The sequence below is a fragment of the Bombus vosnesenskii genome, unplaced genomic scaffold (assembly GCF_011952255.1).
Source record: "Bombus vosnesenskii isolate JDL3184/JDL3185 unplaced genomic scaffold, Bvos_JDL3184-5_v1.1 scf7180000013263, whole genome shotgun sequence".
Classification (NCBI taxonomy): Eukaryota; Metazoa; Arthropoda; class Insecta; order Hymenoptera; family Apidae; genus Bombus; species Bombus vosnesenskii.
Window position 1 is genome coordinate 9,708,440 of NW_022882923.1, and position 27,879 is coordinate 9,736,318.

A 27,879-nucleotide genomic window follows, 5' to 3' on the forward strand; every position below is an offset into this window, starting at 1 on the left:
GATAAAGTACATCGTGTTCGTTTCTGAAGATTCTACAATTAATCGAAGAAATAAGGAAATAAATAATCGTTGCAGGTATTTGAGAAAGTTGAAACGGAGGAGTAAACGGTGGTAAAATTACGACAAACTCGGTGGTACTCCATTCGTAATGCACAGAAATATATGCGTGTAGCTCATTCAAAATAGATCTGTGGTCTTCCGAAAATGACGGAGTAACACTTGGGTGTTTGTTTGCGCGTGAAAACTGTCGGAACATCGAACCACCTGGATCTTCCGCTTGTCCTCTCGCGCCGTTTATTTTTCGTTTCAAAGCTGCTCTTGCCGGTGCTCCTTGAACCTCTTCTCACCGCTTGGTTCACGCCACCGGAAGCTCTCGAGAATTCTTCGCGCAAACTCGAGTATACAAGTTAACGCTGTTCGATGATACGCCGCAACCCTTTCAGTGCTAGGATTTTAATAACCGTGACGGAGGAGCCTCGTGTTTCCAGATCAGACGGTTTTCCATTTGATCTTTGCCCGTTTAAGCGTGTCTCTGGAAGCTTCTTTTTAAATGTCGAAAGATTCGACAACTCGAAAATTAACAGCAACGAGCGCGTAGAATTTCGATCGAATGCTCGTACAGCGAGAGTGAAAATCACCGAGCATACTCCGCTCGAAGAAACTCGTTAAAAAGCTCTTACACGCGTGAAAATTCATTAAAACTATGCAAATTACGTAGGCGTAAAAACTGCCAGTAAAAAGTTAATATCGTACAAAGTACATTTTCGTAAGATGTATACTCCCTTTTGACTCCTAAAAATTATATGCTTTCTACTGTATTCGAATCGTAATTTCCACTATTAGAATATTCCTTGGCTCGAATAGCCTTCCGATTCGAGTTAGTCGATATCCGTTCGTTTGCCACGAACGCTTGAAAATCCGCGGTCTACTGGCAAAGAAGAAACGAGCCTATGAAGAGAGTACGAGGGAGCCACGTACTCGCATGGCAAATTACTCGAAAATTCGTGGGCCAATTTTCAGCAGATTAGAGAAGGAGGTGTTGGTTCACGGTATCTTGTCAGGTTCGGCACATTTAACGGGTATGGGGGCACCACATATTGGATCATATCGTATCTTCTCACAGTCCATGAATAATGCATCTGAGAGGTCGCCCCTCTGGACCCATCGTCTCTCCCCCTTTCCTGACCATCTTCTACCGCTATTCGCCTTCTACACTGGCTACCCCCTCGCCTCGCTAACTCTCCTCTCCTCGCTCTCTTCTGTCTGTTCTCCTCTCTCGCACGTACACAACACACTTTGGCCAGTCGCGTTCCGAAATCTCTTCGTAATTAAAGCTGCCATATATTTTACTTTAATCGAGGAGATCGGCCGGCTACCATTGGCCACGACGATTTATCACGTTCTCTGACTCTTCTCCTCCACCTCCTTCACACTTCATCGCGCCTCAAGAAGATTATACGGCCGAAGATGTATTCACGAATATGTACATATAATTGCACGATCCTACCGGGATTTCTCATCGATCCGATGTATACGTGTTTCATCTTTACCGCTGCTGCGTGTACGTGGATTACATATACAAACGCCGAGCCTGTCCTTTTGCTCGTCGCTTTGTCATGCGCGATAATTTGTCAGACTTCCTTGTAATCTTGGGTTATGGCTATATTGATTAACCTGATATAAATCGAGTTCTTGTAATAACTCTGCTGAATTTATCGCGGAACGCGCACGTTGTATAGCTATTTAATGCTTCCCGTTTTGCTTCTCTTCGTTCTCTTTTACACGCGATCACCTCTGCTGAAAGTTTCACGTAACTTTTTCTATATTTTCCTCTGTGGAGGATTGATTGAGAATAGATAATATGTAAACTAACGAGAGCAAGAGATTGCTGTCGCAACTCGTCAAATATATTTCTCAGGTGTAAGCGTTGTCCGTGATAATTGTAGAGCTGCTGGCTGTAGAATGTCGCTGATGGGGTATTGCTGTTTTTCTTCCATTTTTGATGCGTAGAAGAAAAATCGGACTACGAGCGCCGGGGTTTGAACCCGAACGTTCGTAATCTAAGGCGCTAACCACTGCGCTGCCGTCGTCCGGTGTTAGTTAGCATCGAGTGGCGGTGTTTGTTGTCGAGTGCCGCCACATTTCGAATAAGTTAAATAATTTAACAAATAAGTAAAAGTACAAACTGCCGTAAGACGCTGGTTTACTGTATTCGCAACAAATATTATATGTTCGCTCGCGGAAAACCCGACTTGTAGATGATGATCGCTAACATGTGTCACTCGGTATAATACTGTCTCGCTCGCGACCGCGTCCGTTTGTTTATACCGTTCCGAGGCGCAACAACAACGCGAGACGCTCTCGATGCGCCTCGTCCTATGGCTCGTGTGCCGCTACATCTCTCTATGCTAATTCTAAATTAAAAACACTCGTGAAGTTTCTTAATCTTTCGCGTGAACATTTTCTATATTTTATTCTGTATACTAATTGTAAATTAAAAGTAGTTGTGAAATCTCTTAACGTTAAAAAATATTGCATTGAATCGTTGATTAAAAAGTGTAAAGTAGCAAGCATGCGTTCATCGACGTCGATGAAACAACGATATGGTGTTCTTCCGTGAGGTGGTTGTCGGCTTCTCTCTCTGCCTCGGTAGATCGGTGGCAATGTCGCAGAAGCAGCGAGGAATCCGGTAGCCCTTAAATCGCGCTAGAAGCACCAGTCCCGCTGTCACAGTCTGCGAGGATAAATCTTGGATTACCACGCGCTCCCTTTCCTGATGCTTCTTTTCTCCTTTACTCCCGTTTCCTGAGTACCTGGCATCGCTCCATCTTCCTCCTCCTTTTCGCCCTTTTTGTATCTCCCTTTTCGGTATCACGGCCTTAACACCGTCTTATAACGCGCGACAACACGAAAATACCGTGTAGAACCCTCGTAAAAGACGCTGCGCCACTTTATATTTTCCTATTTTCCTTTCGACGATCGATCGAACAATTAAACCCCAGCAATTTCTTCCCATCTCTCGCACGGTTCTAGTTTCCTCTGTTAGTCGTCCACGGAATTCCTTAAAATCTAACTAATTAGCGGTTTGACTTATAATTTTTATTCCAAGCTCGTTGCTTGCCCGCCTCGTTTTCTCTGAAAATCCAATTCCTTCGATTAGTTTTCTAATGGACGTATCGATGATCGATGAACTGAAAGCACCGCGAAACTCGTCGATACTCGTCGCGATGTTCGCTGGGTGAAACGAATTTCGTAGGTCCTCGCACTTGGCGTTGTTACGTCGAAGCTTGCGAGCGAAACTCGGTGTTAAACGCGATTGGATTAATCGTATTCGCGAGGATGTATCGGTATTAATCGACTAGCTACGAGAGCTTTGAATAATCGAAGTAAGTTGGACGAAGTAACTTTGTTTCTCTAAAACGTTTTTCAACTGGTCGTCTACCGTGTCGTCTTAACAAGCGTTCGAACGAAACGAGAAAATGGAGAAGAAAACTAGCGGAAAGCGCTAGTGTGGGGGACGAGCAAAGGCTGATAAGGAAGAGGACGAGACCCTCTTCGTTTTCTCGGTGATCCGCGAGATGCCAGGAAACTCTCGGTAGATCTAGTCAGACATTGCCTGCCAAGAGTACCTCGAACGAGCCCTCTTAAATTAATTACAGGGAAAAGATCCTCGCATCCGATTCCTCCCCTGCTACCGCTAAAGCGAAGGCCGACGCAGTCAGGCTTGCTCGAGAGACGAACAGAGCAAAAGAGGGTTCTATGTACTTACTACGTTCAAGCGAGTGTTTAACGGCCGGGAATGCTCGTCAAACGAGGAAAAGAGCATCCTCGTTGGAAAAAATCTCCGCTCGTCGTGCATTTAGTCGTGAAACTTTAAGCAGCGTATCTACGATTTTCCATTTTTAAACGCTTATGGCTTTCGGTATTCGCTTCGAACCAGATACATTCGCGTCCTTCTTTTTTTATGTCATAAGACTACTTTATTTTAATCGTACGGCTTTTTAAGGCCAGTTCGTTATCCTTCGTTATCGTCGAGAAACGAAATGATCGCGGATTTTGTCATTACGTGATATTGACAGAATCTGCAATCACTTAGTTGCCATCGGTTCTACGACAGCGGTATTTTTCGCACGATCGAATTATTCGAACATCGTTCCTGACTTTGTTACAAAACGAGATCTTTTACGGTTATCCAGCGAACATAATCGAAACTCGAGCCTTTTTTACGAAGCTTGTTCTCGTTGCTGACGAAGGTAGTCGAGGAAATGACGATAGCCGTTGATATCTCTCGAAAATCATACTTGCGATGATAATTATTAAAGTTGATAGGAAGTATCGTTCGCGTCGTTTCGTTTCATTTTATAAGAATTTTTCTTTTTTGACAAATCGTACAAACTTATTCTTTAAATACAACTTACGATATAGTGGAATATATTTGCAATTGAAATGTAATTCCGCACGATCGTAAACGTTGACTTTTAAACTTGATGGAAAAATTGTTGGAAAGAGAAAGTTTGTCGTCGCAAGTTGCCTGTGCAATGGTGAACTACGCTAGGAAGGGTTGCGTGTTACGGGACAGTAGGGCAAAGAGGGTAGAACAGCCTATCGGTATTATTCCGACCAGTCATCGGGACTTATACCGCTTATAGGATTACACAAGCATTAGTAGACAGCTTGTTCTCTACCATTTTGTACGAGATGTGTGATAAAGCTCGGTATTTCTACCAACCTGTTCGTCCCAACGAGTCGATATCTTTATTTATTTCGTCGCTTTCATTATTCACGGTATAATTAATTTTAATTCGTTTTATATGTCGTGTCGCGTACTTTTCGTTTCTGAAATTAACTAAACGGAAGATTAATATAATATCATGAATATAATACAACGAATATATCGTATCTTATCAATTTATACGATAAAAATAATCCTTGTGAATTTTTTATTGATTCTAGCATATCTTACCTGATATATTTAAAATATATTTCATATAAAATATGTAACAGATTTTATTCAAATGCTATTTATATACGTATCTGTCAAACACAAAGTTAAGTAAATGAATTACTTGGCAAATATCGAATAACTTGCGTGATAAAATTAATCGAAAAATTGCTATGGCCAAAAGTATTAAATAAAATTTCATTCGGTCAACGTGATTTCGTTGATTGTGATACGCTTTGAGGTTGATTCGTAGTGATTTGCGCCTGCTGCGATGATTCATTCTCTCACGCACATCTGAATCTGAGAGAATTAGGAATTATCTTCGAACAAGGAAACGTTTAATTGTCGCGAATAACGTAAGAAAGCTCTTTTAGTAGTACTATAGTTGCCACGGTATGCAATGTGGTTTCTCTTCTCAAATTACCTGCTCCACAGTTTTTCAGTCTCACGATACGTCAGGTTTAGGAGTAGTTCGTTATACATAAATGCTGAAAGTAACATGAGTTGGAGGAAAGTAACGCGATATCGTTGCATATTTTTTAAAGCTACGTAGCGTCAATGATTTTCTGTCATCGATACTGTTATACAAATCTTCATTGCCCCTTTTTTTTCCTTCTCGTTTGAAGAATCTCCATACGCTTGCCCCGAGGAAACTACACCAATTAACCCTTAAATGTACATAGTGCGATCATTTGGCAATATCAATTATATTTCTTCACGCCAAGATATTTTCTTTTTCATTATCTTACTATCTTCGTAATCTTATTATTGTACTGAAACATTCATAGAAATGGTGTTGCGTAAACAACGAGTTAAGTTGTAATCGTACGTTCGAAATAATTACGCTATAGTTTGTTCTCTTTAAAATAGAAAAGTAGGAAAAAAGTGAAACGGAGTTTGCGTTCCATTCTTTTCTCGAATTTCGTGCCACGTGAATTGTCAGATTTTTCGTCCTTTGTTATATTGGGCTGGCAGCTAAGTGATCGCGGGTTTTGTCAATACCATCTAATGACAAAATCCGCAATCGCTTAGTTGCCGACCCAATATTTGCAAGAATCGTGGTTTCAAGAGTTAATTTCTTAACAGGGTGTAACGTAAGAGGCGTAACATAATTCGATGCATACATTTCTAAATGATTACTATGAATTGTCGCTTTCTTATTCCTTATCCGGTCTTGCGTTATGCCTACGTACCGTGAAAAGTAGTCATTTGCATAAAGTAACGATGCAAGAGTACATTGTTGCTTGCACGACACACGGCACATGTATTATCTGAAAGAACATCGTTTATATTCGTCTGAATATACAGGGTGTTGCAAGTTCTCCCGCTGGAATATTCCTAATAAACAAACATAGGTTGCTGCAACTTTGACTTGCGACTATTGTACTTGTTGAGAATTGTGCACTTTAGTCGTAAAAATAAACGTATGGAAATACTCACAGTACACGTAAAAATGATATTAAAATAGCTTCAGATTTATTTAATACGTGATGTACAAGATATTCGTAGATACGCGTTGCACGCGTCTCGGCAACCTTTTTGTCTCGCCATCTTCTTTATCACCGTACGTACGCAACAGTTGCATTCTTCTGTTTTACGAGACGCTGCGCACGCATATACTCCCGCACACACTCATACCCATATATGTGTGCCACTACTACGCGGCCAATCCAATGCAGCACGCAAAATTACACGTATCTCAATAATACTAAGCAAAGGTTAAAGAGTGAGTGTAACATGCAGAAATTCATAAAACGTCCAAATTGGAGTGTAATTGTCGTAGCATACGAGGTATTTCGAGTAACTGGCACGCTCTATAACTCTGTCCCGAGCGAAGTTAAACTGCGCTCTTCTTTGAAACGTATCTGTACAATTTCTTGTACGTCTTGCACTTTCTCATTCTCCGGAGGAACAAGACAAAACGCAGGGCGGAATGCTCGTGTTTGTGTCTTTTTTTTTTAGTCTTTCGTGCGTTAGATTCGACGAAATCGACATTGAGATATCTTTCAGACTCGGCCTCGTTGCATCGTTTTTCCACCCAGGCACCCGGATACTTTCTCGTTGAGCAAAAATCCTATGGTTACATTTCAAAAAAGAGTGCGCTTGGTCTTTGCATCTGCGTTGAAGCACAACGGTGGAACATTTTTCTCTAACTTTGCCTGCAGCAAGGTTACAGTCTGTCCAAGTTAATAGAAACACCCTGTATAATACATAAACTAGATTTTTACTTAGATTCCATTTCTTCGATTTATCAGTTAGGTTCTCAAACGTCTAGAATTGCACAGACACTCGCAGTCTACTGATAATGGTCGGCTGGCAAAACGAGAAACACCCTGTATAGTAGAATCGAGGAGGATATCGCGAAGGCGAGTCGCAGGCCGGTATAATTTATTTAATTATATCGAATTCACGGTGAGAAGCGCGTGCCTGGAGTTCTCACGGTAGGACAATAAGGACATTCATTCGTCCGTTCGAGCCACGGTGGCTCGGACAAGCGGTTTCTCTTAGGTCTTAATCGTTTGCCACGGAATGCGCGTTTAATGCAAAAGAGGACACAGGCGGCTTGTGTTTGACTCGGCTTGTATTTTCTCTGGCTGTCCTCGCGACACCAGGCCACTTACTTTACGAGCTGCTCCATAGGCTCCCCGAGTTCCTCGAGCTCCGAACGATCTTACGAAATCCTTCGAGTACCGCTTGACGCTAATGATGCCTACTATCTAAACGACTAAACGACTAAACGTGGCTAAAACGATCTCTCCCTCTCTGTCTCTCCTTTTTCCCATTCGTTTCCCCGATACTCGTCCTGTCTCCTCTAATTAAATTCACGAGTTTTTAGGATGCCAGGATAATCACTTACTCTCGTTTATACGTGAAGTATCGCGCTATTATCACGTCGACTGGCACACGGTATTGTTAACAACGATCGAAACTTGGATCACGTTGTGAGAAAAGAAACATGCACGTAAATATTTATGGCGTTGGTTATAGTTGTGGTGTGTCTCAATGCATGGTGGATCTGGCAAGAAATATATAAAATTCGCGTAGCGTTGATGATCGAACGATCGACTCTTTGAAACGTTCGTCGTTGATAGTTTTATTGAAACCGATATTTATCGAGTATAATCCAGTGTGCATTCAATAGACTTTGAACATCGTAAAATAAGATTATCGCGACGTGTGTCGTAAAACAAGATTATCGATTCATCATCGATTCGTATAGTTCGCTCTGGTTACTCAGCAGCGGATATTCTACGCAAGCTTCGCTCGATCGAGTACAGTTTCGATAAAGAAACACGTTGGTTGGAGCAAACATCCGAGGACGCGCGATACCAACGAAAATGAAAAGGAAAACGAAGGAACGAGACGCGTCTAGGGAAGCTTTATAGTCGAAGGTTTGCAGCCGGACGCGAAACCACACTTTACTCGATGGGGTATACACCGGTGGAGGAGACACGGTAATAATACGTGAACAATATAGGCAAAGTTAGGTACTGGACAGGTCGACACAACGAAGGGGTACCCCATTGCACACTCTGTATGAAATATCAACCACCGTGAAACTTGAACGCCCTGAGAAACTTTGGGGCCATTCTCCGTCATCTCTTACTTTCGCTCGATCGCCAATCTGCCCGGTTGCTACGAGCTAGGACACCAAAAAATCCCCGGAATTTCTATGAAAAAGCAGGGAAACTGTGTGGCTGACCAGGATCAACGTTGTCAGAAGCAGGCAGAAGCAAAAGGTTGGGATATAAGAGGTGGAAAGGCAGAGCAAAGGCATCCTGCCCGTCAATATTCACTAAACTATGCGCGAGTATATCAAATGCTGGCCTCGCTTTGCTTTATGAAAAAGTTGTAAAATTAATAAAGAATCTTGCTCGGTCTCGTTCCTTATCCCTAAGAGATCCGACGATACACCGAGTCGAGCTTCTTATACCGCGCCTTCATCTATACCATAGCTCTTTGTATATCCAACGTTTTTTAATATCGTCGTTTTCAATTCTGCCAATCACGCATGGGTTCTTTGAAAATAGTTTTTAAAAATTTCCAAGTGTCCAAGTACTAGGTTGTCCGAAAGATGTCTTTCTTTCGCAAACCTGTTTTTTACAACAGCGCACCTTCGTACAGACGTGAAACCAAAATGTCTGTGAAATGTCAGTCTGAAAGTCGGTGCGTCTATTATTTCCTCATGAAACGAAAGAAACTTTTCGGACAGCCTAATAGTTTCTGCAGGTTCGTAGAACGTCGAGTTTCGTCGAGATCGCACGAATACGACGAATAGATAGGATCGAACGTTCTAACGACAAACGCACGTTTACACTAGGTCTACGTGCTGTCCAAGTTGGTTCGTTAAAATTTGGTCACGCGTCTTCCTCGGGAAGCTGAAAATTCGTAGACGCGGAAGGAGATTTTGGAAAATTGTGCAGGATGGTGAACGCATCTTGCTACGCTAATAAGTTGAAGCATGACGTTCGTATCAGATTCTGTAGCAGTGATTGTTAAACTAATATTGAAACGGACGATTCGGGAACCGCCGCTATTTATGTCCCCGTTTGAACTGGCGGACTTCCGCCGCGGGATAATACGGTTAACCACGTTGGCCATTAGTCTTTCCACAATCGATACACGCCGGCTGTTACAGTGAAAATCGACGTCGATTATCATCCAACAGCTTCGATGGCCCTTGTCCACCTTTCCCATCTTCGTTCTATCATTCTGACTTGCAGCCGATCGAAGAACCAATAACTTTCCTCGCTGCGCTATATGTTGCGCATAGACGTCACATAGAAATACATCAAACTGTAAAATTAGCAAATGCGTTTATAGCGTAAATTCAGAGCGTAGTATAACTCGATTCCGACAAACAGGCGACACTCGTCGATCCACTGTCTGATTGTACGCTGATTTGTTCAAATTCCTGTATCGTTGTATCTTCTCGTTTGAACGAATTTTTTGAATCACGCGTCGAACAAAGTCTTCTTTGATCAGTTCTCGTCGTCAGGAAATTTTTCCGACTTTTCTCCACGATACGATCGGTATTTTCTTAGATACAGAGCGCGTATCTACCTACGTGTATTTCTCATATCGTAGAATCGTTTTATAAATTTTTATTTGATCGAGTTTTATCATGGAAGAAATTTGCCGCAACAAATGATTGCCACGTTGAACGCCGCTTCTCGATTCTCTTTCCACCTTGTTATCATTGTTTTCCGCTCTTCGTGTATATCTTCATTTCGATATCGTGCCGTAGCTGAAAAGGTCTCACGCCGGGTATCGAGCCGGCTAACTCGTCGCAACGCAATCCACTCTCCGGTTCCAGTCTGAACGTCTCGTTCTCTGCTACTTGTTCTCTGACAGAGTAACCGAACTGTCTTCCTTCCCTGCGATGTTCATCCTTGCGAAAAAACGACCTCGTTTTTTCATGCACGTAGAGCCTCGTCGTTGTTGCATCTGCACTTTGATGCATCCGCAGGACGTGCAGATCATTGGCGTTGAATCGTATTTCAGATATTCTACAACGACCACGGAAATCGCGTTATCTCTGCCTTCCATCCTTTCGCACTGTTGCTGTATTAGCAAGAAACTTGCTACGGCTCGCATCGAAATGTAGTTGAAATTGTCGTCAATTGCACTTTCTTAGAATTCAAATATCGCTACTGCTTTTAATTTCAACGAATTTTTTGAGTCACACGTCGATACTTCGCTTGATCAAATATTTCCAGGAAGTTTTCAGTTTCTTTCGTTCGTACGAAGTTCCATTATTCGTAATTGTGATCTTTAGCGACGATTTCCTTGTAACATGTCTGGTTCGTTTTGTATAAATAGAACCTTCAGTAGTACAATTGCACGAAATATAATTTTCTATATCTTCGTATAATACGTTGCATTTCACGCATCTTCGCGCTTTCAAATTCCTTCAAATAGAAGTCTAATCGAGACGACAGGGACTTTCTTAAAATCGGTTTAATCATTGCAATTCGTCTTTGTAATCTTTCGCACGAAAACAATGATCGGCCGATCGTGCAGCGTCGAATCTGCCTACATTTGCGGAAAAATTTCCAACGACTCATCCATCGTCTCGTGATAAATCGGCGAAGAATCGTATGAATGAAGAAGAACGCGACGAAAAAGAAGAAAAACGGAGAAGCTCGAAGCAAAAGTGGAACTTGGGAAAACAGTGCGGACTGCCTAACATGGCGCACAAAACGATTGTGAACCGTGCGATTGTTGCGCATCGTGATCACCGCAGCTGACAACCGATTCTGCGATCTTAATCTGGTCGACATACTCGCAAGAAGGGAGAGAACTGTCAGAACGTAGGGGAACGAAGAGAGAGAAAGAGAGAGAACGGAGCTGGAAGAAGGAAAAAATCGGTAGCTGGTCGATTGAGAGGACGGGAATCCGTCTGTCGGTTTATACGGTTGAGAGACCGGATCAAGAACCTTGAATAATTCATCGAGAAAGCGAGACTCGTTGCTTTAGCTTCGGTGCAAGGACTGACGTTGTTCCTTGCCTGTTTGCACTGTTAGTCGATTCGCTTTCTACCCTACCTCCTCGTCTCGGCTATTTCTGACACCCTGTATCAGCCTGTCTGTCCGCTTCGTGTTTCACCATGTACATCGAATTTTTCTTACCCATAAAAGTACCTTACACCAGCGATTCTCCGTTTCATCCATGCAGACATTGTAATTCGAAGCTCGTTGTTTAACATTAGAAATGTCACAGCAGTGAAAATGACTGGTTCTATAATTTTAGAAATTTATCGACCCTCGTTTAGGGATCGTGGATTCAGATGGATTGATAATAGCAAAGATGTACTTCGTAACGTGGAATTGCTTCCGTAAGAAAGCAATAAATCACTGAATATAAAAATGTTCTGTTATTAGGTATTTTTTAAAGACCAGTCATTTTCACTGGTTTTTGGTAGAAATAGCTTCGTGTTAACTATCGGTAGTTCTGGTGTTAACCATTATCTTCGTACCACGTGCATCGATTTAGGTTCGATGCTGGGTTTTCGATCGTTAAAAATCAAAGTGTAGATAGGGCGAGTAGGTTTGACGTTGGGAGTATCCAGGACCGGAGTGTAAAAGCTTAGAAAGGCGAAAAAAAGACGAAGGAATAGGAATGAAGGATTCACGGGGAATTGCGAAGGGACCATGGGGAAAAATGGGAATCGAGTTTCAGCGTTTCTGCAAAAATGAATTTTTTTTTTCGATATATAGCCTAGTGAGTTTATATTTTCTCGCGTATCGACGTAAAAAGCTCTTGTATTCTTCCTTTTATTTCTAATTTTTATTTATAATTTGAAGCAGTATAGAACAGGTTAAACTGATTAAACTTCCAAAGAATGGAAATCCTCAATTTCTCGTAATTATTTATCAATACTCAGAAAATTTAATTCTCAATACGTACACATAGAGCTTGCGAAAGGACGTTTAACTCAAAATTCGTTAAAATTGCCCCTTTCTCGCGGAAAATAGAAGAAGGTTTGGTCCACGTACTTTGCAAAGAACCGTTCAAATCTGTAAAATTGTATGGTTGTATAAAATATGTGTCGTGTAAGGAAAATGAAAAACTGATACATTTTCATAAAATGAATACAATACTTTGTTAAGTAACGTACACAACGTTGCCATTTAATAGACAAACCTTCAATAGACGAATCATAATTCTACCACACAGATACGATATCTTTGGTGAATCTTGCCGCGTTTCCCAATGAACTTTTCAAATATTCCGATATTAGGAATATTCCTCTTTTTCCGTTTTAATTATTTCTACGCGAACAGTCACCCTCTTTTCGGTATGAAGACGCTTTAAAACGACGAATGAATAGAAATAACGTTTGGAAACGAAACTTGGTTGGCGTTTAAGCGAGTATCTTTCGGTAGGACGAAGTTCCAGAAGATTGCTGTCAAATTTCTTAAGCAGCAGGAGAAGCTTTTTTGTTGCTAACGCGACCGTTAAATTTTTCATACGGGCGACTAAGGGGGCAAAAGGCGCAGGTAAAGAGAACCGTCTTTGAGGTTCTTTTCGCCGCCTAATTGTATCGGGTGTCTTAATCAGTGTGTAAGCTACTAAAGTCGAAAGTCTGGAAGAGGGGAAGGAACGAAGAAAGAGAACCTCCGCGTTCTGCATCTCAAAGGCTGAATTTTAAAAGTGTGTTAAGCCCCTGGCATTATGCTCGCTGCATTTATCCTCTCCGAACATGAATTTAGATTGTGGCTTAGGCACGATATTAGGCTACGTGCTTCTATCCACCGAATCTAAAATATACCTTTTTCGAACAGCTATTCCCTTTCTTCGTCTACTTTCTTTCTTTCTTCAATTTTTTCTCTTCCCTTCTACGCGAATATAATTACAGCCAATACGAGAGCAAAGTCCGTGCAATATCCACGCTGCGTCTTATCTTTTATCGTCTTTTATTTGTATCGTTAATTAACGCAACGAGAGACAGGTGAATTGTAGTCGAACTGCAGCAAGATTTTTTCTTCTATCATTTCGTTCCTGTTCTTCGAGCGGAAGTAGCTTTCCGCTATTCTTCCTTTAGCAGATCTAACGTATTGTACTTTCGTATCGACATATAATTAATCGTCTGGAACGCGTATCGAGTCAGCGAGAGATTTATTTCAAGGAATAACTCGTATGTTATTCTTCGATTCGTAGTTTTGTTACGTGCATTTTCCCGTGGAATTTTGATCGTTACGTACAGCTGTTAAGGAGACAGCGATATTTCTGTGTATTATTAACAGAGGAATAGCGAAGAACATTGATCGTGGCTTTAATTCGGCGGATATGAATCGCAATGATGGGATTGCTTCAGATGAAAAAGGGTCTTTCGTGATCAACCCCATGCCACGTGCTGACTCGATGCTAAAAACCAATATAATGTTTCGTGAAAGCAACCACGACGTACCAATATCGATATTAACTTGGCAATAAATTAATAATCCTTTACTTTTGACTGGAACGATCAAAGTTCAAGTTCAAACTCAAGCCAAAGTTGTCTAATAAGCGCACGTTTTTAACGCCCATGGAATGTCCTATTGAGATACGTGTCATCGCTCGAGAAACGTATTTGAAACGCGTACTTAACAGTAAACTTTCAGCTTCAGAGATACATACGTATAACTCCATTGAATCGAATAATAGTTCTTTCCCGATGATTATTTCAAAAGTACTTGTGAGACGACAAAACTATTACCTCTAACGTTAAGATATATCGAAGCTCCAATATTCGTTCACACTTTTCTATAAAAAAAAAAAAAAGAACAATCCAAGTTCCTTCTTCATGAAATAATTCCAAACTTTCGAGCAATAACACACGTGATATGATAATTGTTTGAAAAATATCCAGAAAGAGTTCTAACAATCTTCTTCAAAACTCCAAAAACACTACATACAGGGTGGTTTATATAATTGGTGGTACAAGCGGAAAGGGGGTGATTCTACGCGAAAAAAGAAGTCGAAAATATAGAATAAAAATTTTTCGTTCGAGGCTTTGTCTTCGAGAAAATCGACTTTGAATTTTCGCTCGGTACGCGTGCGGTACGTTGCAACGGATCTCACTGTAGTTCGTTGTCTCGATGGAAAAATTAAAAAAAATTTTTATTCCATATTTTCGACTTCTTTTTTCGCCTAGAATCACTCCCTTTCCGCTTGTACCACCAATTATACAAACCACCCTGTATATAATATATTAATGTTACAATAACCAATATGTTAACATTTGTCGAAACAGTTTGCATGAACTCTATAGATGTAAATGTGTATACTATGTATAACGACCGCTGTATAATATATATTATAATGCATAGATGATGTTGATGACTGATGACCGTTGTTATGTGGGTGATTCTAGTGGGGCCTGTGTTCGGGGGCCGATGCGGCGCGGAGGCGCTCGGGCTGGGGTTAGGGCTGTCGCTGGGCCCGGCCTACAGGTTCGCTCTGCCCCCGGGACTCGCTGCCAAGACCACCCGCTGCCTTGTATTCGACCAAGGTAGGCCTACCAGCCATCTTCATTGCCTCTACGATCTCAGATAGAACAGATCTCTTCCACACGATCCCCTGCCCCCTTTCATTTAAGTATATTTCATCCCTAAGGTTGTTGCTTCTTCCTATTCGATCGGCAACTGAGTGATTGCGGATTTTGTCGATATCACCAAATGGCAAACTCCGCGATCACTTAGTGGCCAACGCGATATGTTAGCTCGTCCGAGAAGATTCTTTCGTTTTATAAGGAAATAATAGAGGGACAGTGTTTTTCCTTTTATATTAGTTTATTGAATTATGCACGAACGTAATAATAGAAATATAATTCAATAAAATAATGTAAAACAGAAATTGTTGTTCTTCTATTGTCGTCTTACGGAACGAAAGAAACTTTTCGGACAACCTAATATCTTCGCCAGTATCAGATTGCCATTTCCTTGGGCGATCTTTAAACGTCTGTCTCCTTATTTGCAAGAATAGAATTCTGTTTAACTCCGTATCGAGTTTAGGCGTGTAATAGTCTACGCGAATTAAAATCTAAGTGAAAATTGATCGACATTTAAATTTTTCGAAGGGAGTTTGTTGCAATATCGTTCAAACAAACTCTCTGAAAATCCATTTACTCGGCTGATCGTCGATCGCAATTACAAATTTCGTTTACCATTCAGACGATAGGGATTTACCAACAAATGATACATTTAGGCTATATTTTTCGCTGTGATAAGAATTTACTAAGTTTACTATTTAGCGATGAGAAAGCGTAAAAGACGACTTAAACGCGGTCCTGAAAACTGAACGATTCCACGAACGGAATATGCGAAAGGAATCGAGTAGTTCTATCTGGGATTCGAAGGATCTATAAATAAGTATTATTTCTTTGACAAATATCTATATTAACCACTGACAATTACGATTTTCGCTTGATGGACAACTAACCCTGTTTTCAATCTATTATGCTGCTTAATTGAATAACGAACGCGTACTGGGAAGATTTATTTTTCTAATTATTATTTACCAAGAGGACCATCGGCCAGATATTTGAACTCGTCTAAACAACGATTAAACGCAGGTAATTCGATCGTCGTAGCACCTAGCAAGCGTTGTATGTCGTGGAATCGACAAATCACGTTAAGCCTGTGCGTCGTCAAATTCTAACATTTCCCAACAGAGTGCTGATATATAGTAGGCTTAACAAACTTCGATCGGTAGGGTAATGCGGCATGGCAGAGTTAGAAGATTAGCCAAAAATTTACCGTCACGTATTTGCTGGCTAACAGCGACTCTAACGATCGCCGAAACGAGGTCTGTTACCTTCTTAACGCGCTGACTACGGTTTATTCAATTTTTTCAAACGATTTAAGCGAAATAAACTTCACGTGGATTAGCAAATGTTCAACGATGCGAATGGTTTGGATAAAAAGAAGCAGTCGCTTTGGTGATTTCGGCTGGCCAGAAGTAACTCGATGAATTGTTTGCCATTTACTCGAACGCGGAACAGCTGTAATCTGAAATCTAAAGGGTCCTTCTCAAAGTCGATATCGTCCCGTTGATGAATTTCGGCTTAGGATATCGATTTTAGTGTTCATTGCCGCGAATCTGCTGTGCTTAAAGTCGGCCATCGATCCCCGAAATCCAGCTGCAAGATCGACTTGCGCGTTTGCACGGACTAAGCCTACGAGCTATGCTCATCTTCGTGTCCACAAATCTAACAAGACCGATTGTAAACGAGCTTGCGCTTTCGTCAGCCGACTGCAGTCTGGTTAAACGTCGGCTACGTACACCATCTACGTTAGAACTAAACACCTGCGAGTAACATGAAAATTTCATCCATCTGCTAAATTCTCGAATACGTAATTCTACGAACATTTGTCTGATCTGTTTAGTTTAAAATTCCCTACTTGGCATTGTTTTTTTTTTTCTATTTTAAGACACTTTGAGATATCGCGGTTTCCGTGATTTTTACTTGTCAAATAAAATTATACTTTTTGAAGATCGTTACGAAATAGATATCGGACCAAGTGTTTTAAAACGTATCGAAGAAAGACAAAAGACCTCGGCTTGTCTCTTCAGTTTCGAAACGACGGATGGAACATTTCGTCGAGACAAGGAATATTGTACTGAAAATTAATTAGTAGGAATTTTAATGAAAAACGATCGAAAGTACGAAACAACAAAGCGTGGAACGATCGATTTAACGATACAACGTGCAAAGTAATTCTATTCTGAAAGAAAGCGGTACCTTATATGAGAAACAATGAGAAGAGCAAAGCAAAAGTAGGCGAAAAAATTCGATCTGGAAACACAGAGTCCCCTTCTGGCTTCTAAATTATGTATTCGACGATAACTCGGCTAGGATGCACATGATTCGGCTATGAGAGGTGAATTTCAAAGACGACAAACAGTGACTCGTTTCGGGTTTTTCTTCGCTCTCCTCGATCGTCTCCTGGCGCTGAAACGACGACGAGGATCTTACCGGAGAGCAGATATTATTTTTCATAAACGCGGCGTAAATGGTCGTTTCGCGTGATTGCATGGATCCAGTGGGATGAACGCGTGTGTTCCTGGTTGTACTCCGGTTGAGACGGAGCGGGTAATTCCGCCGATCCTATTTAGCCCTTCTTCCTTTTCTGCCTAATACGATCGTGAATATGCTCGGCTACGATAAACGCGTGTATTTTTTCATCAACGATATTTTCATTCCTCTCGAAACTACGAAAATATTATTCTTTATTTTACCAATTGTTCCTCCTCTTCGGCTGAAACCAACATAACAAGATGCAGTTGTATTTTAAAGTTCCACTTGAATTTCAACTTTATACGAAATAATCAAGGTCACCGCGTATCGTAAAACGTCCTTGGACCGATAAATATCGTTGAAGTAATTAATTCAAGAAAAACTCTACATCTTTATTTGTGTACATCCGTGACCTGGACACTGCTATTACGCAGAAATATTGTAAATATTTTGAGAGCTGCATATTATTGTACCTTTGAATATACAGTATGTTTTGGGCAGAGTCGGCGTGACCTTTTGCTGGGCCTGAGTACACGTTCAAATGCTACACTTGAATTTTACAACGAGAAATTATTTATTGACAAATGTTGAATGATTAATGATGGATATTAAATAATAATACAACCTCTATTTTTTTAAGCAGTTTAAACAAATCCAAGTAATATTTTTTCGCAGCGATAATGCAAAAAACTATCGATGTAGTTTAAATTCTCTAAAAAGTACATTTCTATGAATTCCGCCTGGAATTTTTTATCTAAAGTAGTTTCCAGAATATGAGGACTTTATGCAGGACTTTATGATAACAATTTACTTGATTTTCACCTCACACGCTATGCCTGTACTTATACTTGTTTCGATATACTTTTCTATTACAAATTCATCCACTCGTTGTTCAATCAGACAACCTCAACCTCAACCTCGACAAATACAACAAGCAGGTTCAGCGAGAAAGAATACCAAAAATTAGAAGATCAGTCGGACGATTGTACGAAAAATTCGCGTTAGATGGTTCGAAAAATCGATTCCAAAGAAACCTGTTAAACTTCAAAGAAAGATAAAGCGATCGCTATACCGTCGTCGATAATTATACCGACGTTTGCTTACTTTTACCAAAATGTAACTTAGCTAAAAAATTACAAATAGAAAGACTCTTTGATTTTCCGGAGCAGCTTTAAAGAAAGAAAAGAAGAAACGCGGCTTCCACCTTGTTTGAATTCGTTTACTTTCTATTACTAGGTTTTTATCGAGGGATGAGATCATTATGCCGGTCTCTCTGCCGTTTCCCCTCTGCCGGTCTCCATGTAACGTCTTGCATCGCCACCTTTTCGGCCAACATCCTCTCACCCCGTGGTCCTCCTCGCCCCGTTTGCTTCTCGCCTCTTCGCGCGACAGTAATTTTACTTAATTAAATTCCGTTCTTTCTGCCTTTGCTACTACGACCCCTCTGGCCATATCCCCATCCCTCTATCGCCCACCGAGGATCGTCAGTGATTTTTCTCGCATCTTTTCTCTCTTCTCGCCTCGCAGCTTCAAACGATTTTTCCACGATTTCGAGCTCGTCCCGGCTGGCTAAGAGCGTTCACGATACACGGGAGATTTTGGTTTTTACAGCGATCGCGCCCCGAATCTGTCGCTTGCTGCGCGTTTCCCTGTATTTTTCGATATTATTCCAATTTTAGTTTTCCGATTCGACTATAATACGTCAAGAAACGCACGCTGTTTCGCATTATAGACACGCGTACATTTCGTTTCTCGTAGATTCTCGATGTCGTTCTTTAAGAAAAATAGAAGATTCTGTATATATTTTATTGAACACGAATATGCTGTCTTGGTTAATTACTCGAATTAAATTTAAATACGTCGCTTGTTGTACGAACGTACGAAGCATTTGACGCAGCTTGAAAATGCATAAAATATTTTTTTTTAACTATATTTAAGCGCGCGATCCTTTTTAACTTTGAATAGCTTCCTATTAAGCTACCTTTACAATATTTTGCCTTATCTTATCTAACATACTCGTTCTCGTTGCAATTTTATAATCTCGGTAAATTAGAATTGAAACCAAAAATATGCAGAGATCTCGACTTGAATTTCAATTATTCGACAGAAAAAAAAATGTAAATATTGGACAGAAAAGTGTCTCAGACTTGCGATCCTTTTCAGCTTTGAATGGCTTTCAATTAAACTACTTTTACGATATCTTGCCTTATCTTATCCAAAGTACTATTCTCGTCGCGAAATCCATCTTCTCAATTTTATAATCTCGGTGAATTAGAATTGAAACCAAAAATATACTCGACACAGACCTCGACTTGAACTTGGATTATTCGACAGAAATAAAAATGAAAATATTGGACAGGAAAATGTCTCAGACTTGCGATCCTTTTCAACTTTGAATGGCTTTCAATTAAACTACTTTTACGATATCTTGCCTTATCTTATCCAGAGTACTATTCTCGTCGCGAAATCCATCTTCTCAATTTTATAATCTCGGCGAATTAGAATTGAAACCAAAAATATACTCGACACAGACCTCGACTTGAACTTGGATTATTCGACAGAAATAAAAATGAAACATTGGACAGAAAAGTGTCTCACACTTATCCTCTTTGGTACATCAATTTCGCGTCTTTGGCTCTGTTCAAAACGAATTCCACAATTCCCAATTAATCGATACGTACGAAAACCCATAACGATTGAAATAAATTAATCTTAGGGTGTAATTTAAAAGAAATATTCAATGGATCGCTGATAATATCCGCGTTTATGCACTTTGCGCGATGCGCAGAGAGTCGTAAACGAGAGAAAAATGTCTGTACAGTGGGTTTCCTTGCATAATATTTGCGGCTACTCGTTAAGCGGTGTAAGAATTAAGGGGTGCGAGAAGGGTGGCTTGGCGAGGACTAGGGGGCTTCTTATTACCACTTCATCTGCAATTAACATTTATGGACGGCAACTGTCTCTGCTCGAAAAACTAATTAAATATTCCGTGGCAGGCTGGATAGGGTGTTTATCGTCGACCTTGGGAGTAAAGAATAAAGAGCGTAGAAATGAAATAAATAGATAAGAGAGGAGAACAATGTTCGACAGACTGTTGACCATTAAACCACTCGTCTTATTTTTATCCAGACATCTCGATGAATAGAATGATAATGGAAGAACGAGGGCGATTATATTTTCTACGATGTAACGCGATATAAAAAATGCAAAGCAGATTAAGAAACGTTCGATCGTTTTGTCACCAAGTTAATAATTAACTGTGCGTTTCGAAAGGAAAATTTAAGCAGCGAGTTATTAGAACGAACACGAGTACAAGTACAGTGATAATAAATACGACGGACTATGATTAACTGCGTTAAAAAAAATATATAGTTGTTATTTGTAGTAGTTGTTCATTTTCATTTTAATACGTAGATATTGTCTGGCGCGATAAAATAGTATTTAAAAAGCAATTTTTTAATTACGCGATCCTATTCACTGTTCAATTCATTTTTAACAACATTGCCAACACTTTTAGCACCTCGATCAATATTCAATTATATAGCTAATATTGTTGGTTCGATATGTTTCTACTGTGACCGTGTTCCTGTATGCTTTTTAAACGTTATGGTTTTAAATAAATATTCCAACGAATCGTGTTTCATTTTAAACAGTCGCGTTCGTTTTATTACCGTGTTTTGTAAACTGTTGCCATTTTTTTTTTATTTCTGTATAAATTTGCGTAACACCATGAATGATAATTGAAATCAATCTTAATATCTGTTAGAGGGGAAACACGCTTGTGTTTATGTCGAATCCCGGCGCACCTGTAATTATTTTTCATCCAATTTTTTCAACCTTTGACACAATATACTATGTATTAAAATGAATATTTCACGGTTCTCCTCTTTACCGCGATGCTCGATTGCAAATTAATTACTATCTCTTCTAGAATCGATACCAATCTATCGCATTCATATATATGTGTGTATATATATATAGCTATGTGCTTTATTTATTTTTACGTGAATAGTAAGATCAAAAAAAAAAAAAAAAAAAAAAAAGAAATTAAATTAACGATACGATAAATTAATTATTGGTAAAACCGCAGTTGCTTGACAGTAACGTGTCATGCAGCTTCTAATTATTTATTATTGTTATTTATTATCTTTCTTCTCATAGTCCTTGCCCTCCACGTTAGGACACACTTTCAGTTACGACGAAGTTTTTAATTAGAAGAGAAAGAACTTAAGAACGTAGAAATGTTATTTGCATGCATTGCTGGTGAGAACAATTTATCAGTGGATTCGGAAGATACATTTCTAACGCGTCGTGTCGCGCATATATTAACAGGGATCGATAAGAGTTGTTAATTCCTGTCGATTATGACGCACGTAAATAAATCTTCATTTCCAGAGTTTTTAATTCCAGAGACACGTTTTTCCTCGTTTCACTTAATACGTCGCGTGTTTCCGGAATTTTGTCGACCAATCGACAGAAAGTTAAAAGATATCGTAGATACTGTACGTAGGAGGTTTTAATCGGAAATCAATGATCGGGGAAAAAATGCAGGTGATAAAATAATCAGTTGAAAAAGATTGTATCGATGACAGGAAATTAAGGAAATTTATTAAAAATAATTTTCGCGATAACAAAAATGAGGTGTTTTATACGAAATAGAAACAGTTTCCATATTTTTCACGATGATAGCTATACGTTCGAAATACGTTGGAAATTCATAACACTTGAAACGGTTGAGATTACATTTTGTCAAAATTTACGCGAATAACCCAAAAGATAAATACTCTCTTTTTTTTTTTTTTTTTTATCTTTACTTTTCACATAAATGGAATCAGCTTTTCGTAGTTTGTCACGTTGCTCGATGCATTCGTTACGACTTTTATCGCTAATTATTAATTGATCAACAAGCACCGCTTTAACAAGTACCTGCATAGACAAATAGCATGGAAGATAGAACTTGCAAGATTTCCTAACAATTTCCAAACAAATTCCAAAGGCTACGAAATCGTCGAACCTGGAAACTTCGCGTTATCGCGAAAGCTTACGGTTGTTGCTAATAAAAATAGAAAAACGTTTAACCCTTTGCACTGCTGCGTCGAGTGTGACTGGCCGTCAGTTTTTATCTCGGCAGTTCCTTTGTCGAGTCCCACTCGACGTTCTTTCATTGCCATCTTTTTTCGTGGAACGTGCGAAAGAAAAGCAGGATCGCATTCTGGAAATTGTTTCGAGATACGTCACACGCTTAAAAAATACGACGATAACGCGAATAAAACTGGTATCTAAGTGAATTTCTTTCTTCCTTTATTTATTTAAATTCTCATATTTTTTTTAGTTCAAGTAAATTTCAAAGGAAACACTTGAAAGCGTTGGCAGCAGCTGCTAACGAAATGGAAATAAAATTCCGAGTGCAAAGGGTTAACGCGTTGTAACGCAACTTTGATTCGTCGAAATCGACGATATTTCCATTTTCAAAGGCAGATGACTCGGTTGCCTATTTCTTTGTGCGATCAAACTCCTCGTGTAAACAATATCAAAGAGCGAGGGAAAGTAATAGGCAGAAGATTCGCAGAGCGAAAAAATCTGCAAAGACCGGTCGCGTCATAAACCGGTCGCGTTCGAAGCTTTGACGAGGGTTGTTAGTGTTCCGCGAGGGCTTCGGCGATCTTAAGAAAAGTCGTAGATGTTACGCGCGGCAAATTTTTCGGTACAGCACCAGAAGATGGTCGATTAAGCCGGTTCACAGGCCGCCTTCCGGCTCGGTAGACCACGCCAGGTATTTTTAAAGGTGTGCCGCAGTTAGTGGGCAATGGAGCCGAGGAATATATAAATTTTAACGGCGACCATGTTGCTTCTTAATATCCTCGTGGCCAGTTTTCGTCCCGAGTTACTGCCTTTCCTAGTACACTGTGGTGTACTGCTGGTAATCGCGTTGCACCGAAACGCCGGCTTTTGCGGCTTCTCGTCGAATCTCGTCTTCTTCTCACGCTTCTTCCGACCACGCTCGTATCTCTTTATCCGTTTCACTGAAATTTGTTTCGTTCGTTGAAATTCAGCTGTTGAAATTCAATCGGGCAACCTGTTCATCTTTGGAGAGTCGTCGGTTGTTACGTGGCTTGCGATTCAGCTGTTTATTGAGGTGCTCGATCAACGCTGTACGTCGAAAGGATGCTATTGTGGATGCTATTAGGCTGGAAACTAAGTTTTTTTTTTATTTAATTGTTTACATTCACAATTTGTCCAGTTTGGACATTTGGTAGAATTTTTTAGCTGTTTGATTATCATGTGGGTGGCTACCCCCAGTGGGATACCATCTTCGTGTTTGCTAGGTTGTGTCCTTTGCGAGGTCTGCTGGGTGTTTCCTTTTCAGTCTTCTATCCATGTTTGGAAACCAAGTGACTGCGGATTGTATCGCTAGGTCGTAATGACGAGGTCACCTTTGTCTTTTGTAGTTTGTAATTTGTCTTATTTGCTGTTGTTAGAATTTAATCTTAAAGTTAAGATAAATAATCTGCGGAAGACACGATGTTTATGTTGAGATGATATTAGGTGATATTTATTAAACAGAAATACAGAACCAAATGTATTTCAAATATAAGCGAGTGTTGTGAATTGTTGACAGTTCACTCTCAGACTGACTGTACGTAGTGACCCATGGTCCCTCAAAAGATTTTCAATCCCACTCTCTATACAGTAGTGAGTACGACCTGTGCAAGTGTCCTGTTCAAATGCCTGTGTAGGTGTCTGTATAAGATTAATATCGTTGTATTCCAACAGCTGTTATTTGAGTGGTAGTTTCCCGGTAAATGGGTGTAATGGATTTATTAAAAAAAAGAGTATTTTAACTTGTTGGATAAAATTCAGCGTAGAATTTTGTCGAATAAAGTATTTTAGGAATATTTTAGGACATTCTGCGAATAGATTCGAAGCATTTTCACGTAGCACGAGATATAATGGCAGCGTGCGTAATCCATTTCTATGGAAACACGCGAAACATTTCGTACAGATAAACCGTAAACTATTAACAGCTCTGTCTGCATAATGTAGCATTGTCGAAATTTGAAGGATAGAAAGGGGAAGAAAAATTTGACGATCCTTGGGACGAATTCGTTTGTTTATTTATTTGTTATTTTTCTAATTTTTTCGCCAGGTATTTATGAAAATTGTTATATTTATTTGCCGCACTACTAAATGTAGATGGGAAGAATATTTAAAAGGAAAGAATATGCAGAACCGACGAGGAAAAACAGATATGAGAAACGTGTTGCGGCACATTTTTGCCAATACAAGAGAGAGAATAACAAACAAAAGTGCGCGCTTTGTATTTTTCGATGGATTACGCTGATGATATTTGTGCGTGCGTATCCTGAGCGGTTCAAAATTTAATCGGAATTATTCCGTGAAAATTACACGCGTTACAGAGGTCAGAGGAGCTTTGTAATCGTCGATCGAATCGAAACAGTGCAACTCAGCACGCGCATAAATTCATATTTTATCGCAGAATGCATTATGCATCGTTCCGGCATATTTTAGCTGCAGTTTTTGCTCTGTTGCATTTCACCCGCATTAAAATGAACCGCAGAGTTTTGCTATGCAACGTGTTTTTAATCGTGCGCGTTACAGACAGGTTTTGTAAACGGGGCTGAGGCTATTCGAGTACTCTTCGCCACGTTGTTCGCGTATTTTTCATTTTTCACTGTATCAATCCCACGAATTTATCGAATTTTATTTACCATTCGGTAATTTTTCTTTTCGCTCCATCATTAGAATACCCGATATGGCGGATTTTTTCCACCAAAATGTTCCTGCTATTTCTTATTGCCCGATAATTATGCGAAATTTTTCCCATTCGATCGTATCCTATTCGAACGTTTATTATTTCCTGATTTTATGTCTCTCTGATAAACCGGGTGTCCGCAAAGTGTGTGTAAATTGCGTGTAACATCGTACGAGCAAAAATAGCAAGAACGTGTCGCGTGAACGTAGATTGGCGGAGGATTCGTCGCAGTGTGACAAGAAAAATTCAAAAATGACGATCGATTCGTCTCTCGTTTAAGTATTACGCTGAAATTATAGAAGCAGTTTCTTTGTGCTTAAAACCATCGAACGTTAAACGGTGGAACTTTGAAAGGAAACTTTCGCGTTAACAAAGAAGCAAATGGAAATCAACAGATAAATAGCAGCATCGAATAAATATCAAAATTTCGGTGATGTATCGTGTAATTATGAGACGATCGAACGAACGATGAACTGGATTTCTTTGGCCAGGACTAATTAAACTGGTAATTAAAATCGAGAAAGTAGCTGGGAAGGGGGAAGAGACAGCGAATCCACGGCTATTTTCTTCTCAGACGGCAGGGAATAAGACGAGATCTGTTAATTTATCGTAATCGTTCGGTGTGACTAAGTAAGTGTGCTGCGACGTTCTGCAATATTCTTTATTAAAATATCGAACTGCCTCTTCCTTCTCTACTTCCCTCCAAGTATTTCACCTGCCACGTAACTTAACGAAATACTCAGATTTTTAATATGCAAAGTACGAGAAGTATATATTCCAATGGAAATTAATTAATTGCATAGAAGATCTATTTTACGCGAGTTTATAATTTTTATGAAGATAATTGGAAAGGCGAAGACAAATTTAGAAATGTATTTCCAAGTTGAAGAATTAAAATTCTATATATTAGGTTGTCCGAAAAGTATCTTTCTTTCGGAAATTTGTTTTTTTACAATAGTGCACCTTCGTACAAACGTGAAACCAAATTTGTGAAACGTCACACTGTTAATCTCAACGGAACAAAATGGATCGTACGTAATTCGACAAAATAATATGAAACAAAATACGTTGTGCGTCTATTATATCCTCATAAAACGAAAGAAACTTTTCGGACAACCTAATATATGAAAATACAACGATGTCACATATACAAGCGAACGAACAATATTCGTTTAAAAAAAAACCAGAAAAAATTGGTTTTCGATTTAAAGTATATTTCTCATATTCTACCACAGATGTTTTTTTGTATCGTACCACACAGATGTTAACGCTACGTATTTGTTAGTCGATATGTTTCAACCGATACGCATCTCGATAAGGATCTGTCGATTTACATTGGAATAAAATTGACTTACACTAGAGAGCACAATATACGCATTGCTGTATATCATGTTTCCTAGAAATATTATAATGTTTTACGCGAACGATATTCCCTTTAATCCACAAATTAACTTGCTTCTGTACTTCTGGTGGTTCAATTATTCAATGCATTTTTGGTGGCACACAGTTTGTTTGGAAGTCGTCTTACTATTAGGTTGTCCGGAAAGTCTCTTTCGTTTCATAAGATGACAATAGCTGAACAACAATTTTTATTTTATATTATTTTATTGACTTACATTAGAGACCACAATATACGCAGTGCTGTATATCATGTTTCCTAGAAATATTATAATGTTTTACGCAAACGATATTCATTTTTATACGACGAATTAACTTGCCTCTGTACTTTTGGTGGTTCAATTATTCAATGCATTTTTGGTGGCACACAGTTTGTTTGGAAGTCGTCTTACTATTAGGTTGTCCGGAAAGTCTCTTTCGCTTCATAAGGTGATAGTAGATGAACGACAATTATTATAATGTTTTATGCAAACGATATTCATTTTTATACGTCGAATTAACTTGCCTCTGTACTTCTGATGGTTCAATTATTCAATGCATTTTTGGTAGAGAACAGTCTGCTCGCAAGTCGCCTTGCTATTACGTTGTCCGGAAAGTTTCTTTCGTCTCATAAGATGATAATACGCGAACAGGAATTTCTATTTTTTAATTATTTTATCGAATCAGGTATGATCTATCCTATGAACCTGGTAAATAAAAATTAAATTTTTCTTTTGTTCCTCGTATACGTACGACGCACTTTTTCTCTTTCACGTCTCGTGCATTATCCTATCGGTTAAAAAATTCTTTGCTTCTTTATTTGTTCGCACTAGCGTATTTAGCGAAACACGAAGCGGAGAAGCAAATGAAATCTGTTCGTTTTTGTCCATCGAATGTATACCAAACTTAATCTGCGCTCTTTAGGTCGTAACGAAAGAGGCGAACGTTACATGCTCTTTGAACAGGCTGCAAAATGTTTTGCATTCCCTGCTGATTTGTTTGCTTTGTTCAAGACCGAACGCGACGATCGAAAACAGTCTCGTGAAAACATATTTCAATATCCGGCCTGCGTTCCTTTTTTAACAAATACACGTTTCAATATCCATTTCCTGTATAACCTGCATTTTTTTTTCACCATAGCGTTTTTTTTTCTTTTTCCTTTCTTTCTTTTGCAACTCGTTATCTGGTATATCGGCAATGCTTGTATACGTGGCGAATCAAACACGGCTCACACTGATCGACCATATCTCCGCTAGTTAAAATCACATAACAATGCGTTTT

The 27,879-nt window shown here is 39.5% G+C and overlaps 1 protein-coding gene across 5 annotated transcripts in view; it reads left to right on the forward strand.

The window, feature by feature from the left end:
• The window catches only part of LOC117232259 (E3 ubiquitin-protein ligase Rnf220-like), a 195,675-nt gene that overhangs the window by 33,927 nt on the left and 133,869 nt on the right, over positions 1-27,879 (forward strand). For 4 of the 5 annotated variants that reach the window (XM_033491573.1, XM_033491555.1, XM_033491545.1 and 1 more), the window contains one exon: positions 14,802-14,939. The exons of the other annotated variant lie outside the window; for it this stretch is intronic. In XM_033491573.1, coding sequence (XP_033347464.1) covers positions 14,802-14,939 — 138 coding nt within the window. The remainder of the gene's footprint in view (positions 1-14,801; positions 14,940-27,879) is intronic. 5 annotated transcript variants of the gene reach the window in all.